The sequence below is a fragment of the Lethenteron reissneri genome, chromosome 71 (assembly GCF_015708825.2).
Source record: "Lethenteron reissneri isolate LAM-NWPU_2019-01 chromosome 71, ASM1570882v1, whole genome shotgun sequence".
NCBI lineage: Eukaryota > Metazoa > Chordata > Hyperoartia > Petromyzontiformes > Petromyzontidae > Lethenteron > Lethenteron reissneri.
Window position 1 is genome coordinate 2,874,240 of NC_083849.1, and position 2,500 is coordinate 2,876,739.

At 51.3% G+C, this 2,500-nt stretch overlaps 1 protein-coding gene across 1 annotated transcript in view; it reads right to left on the reverse strand.

Moving 5' to 3' along the window:
• LOC133361199 (calmodulin-regulated spectrin-associated protein 1-B-like) overlaps positions 1 to 2,500 on the reverse strand; it is a 34,637-nt gene that overhangs the window by 7,484 nt on the left and 24,653 nt on the right. The window contains exon 9 of the mRNA XM_061580083.1: positions 568 to 667. Coding sequence (XP_061436067.1) covers positions 568 to 667 — 100 coding nt within the window. The remainder of the gene's footprint in view (positions 1 to 567; positions 668 to 2,500) is intronic.

A 2,500-nucleotide genomic window follows, 5' to 3' on the forward strand; every position in this document is an offset into this window, starting at 1 on the left:
TTTTGGAGTATTTGACCGATATCAATTTCCACGCGATGATGGCCATGGTAGGGCTTCTGAAAAAGCGCCGATGGGAGAGCGAGATGAGAGAGTGAGATGGGATTTTAGATTTGAAGCTTTCGTGACTGCAAGGATTCATACTCTTAGGTTTTTTTTTTCGGTAAAGTCACGTAGGTAAAAAATAAAATTAAAAGTTAATGAAAGTAATAATGGAAATAAAAATAAATAATAATAAAAATATGCTTTTATTTTATTGTTAACTATTTTATGGCATTTAATATTATTTTATTTTATTTATTATTATTTTCTTTTATTTAATAGTATTTTATTTATGAATATTTTATTTATTATTATTCTATTTGATTTAGTATTTCATTTGATTCATTACTATTTTATTTCCATTATCATTTTTTTTCATTTCCATTATGACTTTTATTAACTTTAAAATTTTTTACCCACGCGACTTTACCGAAAAAACCCTACGAGTAGAGTGAGATGGGAGCGGCGTGGTTGTGCTTGTGGGCGAGGGAGGTGATGGCGCTGAGCCACGCTGGTGCGGTGCCTCACCATCAGCGGGCAGCGGCGGCGCCACGCACGGCTGCACAAAGTCCGGCTGCACCACCTCCACCCACCAGAAGAGCTCGGCCACAAGCACCATCACGTTGTGCTGCACAAGCGCGCACACACAGTGACACACACGCACACGCACGCACAGTGACACGAACACAGTGACACGAACACAGTGACACACGCACAGTGACACACGCCCACACAGTGACACACACAGTGACACACACACAGTGACACACACACACAGTGACACGCGCACAGTGACACACACGCACACACAGTGACACACACGCACACACACAGTGACACACACGCACACACACAGTGACACACACGCACACACACAGTGACAACAACAACAACAACAACAACCGCCATTCGCCACTAAGTGGCGGTGACGTCACCACGATGCTTGTGCCAGGCCAAGTGCACCTTGAGGCCACGTGAAGTGTCGAAAGCCCGCTGGCAGGAGGTCACGGGGCAGACCCAGCAGGTGCCACGGGTCGACTGACCGAGATGACCGAGATGACTGGCTGATGCACCACCTGTGCCCCCTACTGTGCCAACTTGCTGTGCTTTAGCCACCCGGCGCTCCGCTCGTTGTTGTGAGCGTCGCTCCTCCGCCCTCCGTTGTTGTTGGAGGGCGACTGCCTCCAACTGCCCAGTAGCGTCCTTCACGAGCCTCCTCCACAGAGGCCGATCTTGACACCGCTGGTACCAGTCATCGGCAAGTCCACTCAGCTCCACGTCCTCCTGTACCACATCACTCCATCTCTTCTCCAGCCCGTGCCGCGCCCGTCTAGCCCCCTCGATCCGGCCGAACAAAAGCTGTTTAGGCATGCGGTGGCTGGGCATGCGGGCTACATGACCCAGCCAACGCAGCCTTGCCTGCCGGAGGAGCTCACTGATGGGACTTTGCCCAGATCTTTCAAGGATTTGTGAGCTCCTCACACAATCCAGCCTGGTTAAACCCAGGATGGATCGTAGGCAGGCCAGCCTAAATGTTTCCAACCGGCGAAGATGCTCCACCAGGGGGGTCCACGTCTCGCAAGCGTAGAGAAGGGAGGGAATGACCGTGGCCGAGAAGACCTGAAGCTTCGTGCGGAGCGACAGACCAGGTAGCTTCCACACAGCGTTACGCAACCGATGAAAAGATATTGCCGCTCGACTGATTCGGAGTGAGACCTCTGCTGATAGACTGGAGCCGGTCATAAGCACACTGCCCAGGTATGGGAAACTCTCCACTCTCTCCACAACTGCCCCATCACCAATTGGGAGTTGTGGGGGTGGAGTGTCCGATGGTACAAAATACCCAGGCAGGTGCTTAGTTTTGGTGGGGCTGATGGTAAGGCCCCACCTCTTAGTGGCACGCTCCAGTCTCAGCAGCAGCGTCTCCAACTCCTCCTCTGAGTGAGCAGCTATTACCAAATCATCGGCATACATAACGTGGTTGACCAATAGGGAGCCATCCCTTGATCGCACCCGGGCGTCGATCAGCCTCCCATTATATCTGTACCAAATGGAAATTCCCCCGGTACAGCTATTGAAGGCTTCACGAACTACGCGGTCAAAATAGATGTTAAATAATGTGGGAGCCAGAGGACATCCCTGTCGCACCCCAAGGTGTACAGGGAAAGGCTCCGACTCCCGGCCACGTAGTTTTACCCGGGCCCGCTCACCATCATGAAGGTCCTTAATGATCGTGAGCAGAGGGTCAGGGACTCCGAAAGCACGAAGAACAACCCAGAGCCCAGGCCTACTGATGGTATCATAGGCCTTGACCAGGTCAATAAAGCAGAGATGTAGGTCTTTTTGGAATTCCCTACACCTCTGCTGTAGCAGACGGACAGAAAATATGGCATCTGTGCAGGACCGCCCTTTCCTGAAACCGCATTGGGGCTCCGCAAGCCTCTCCTCAGCGTGCCTAGCA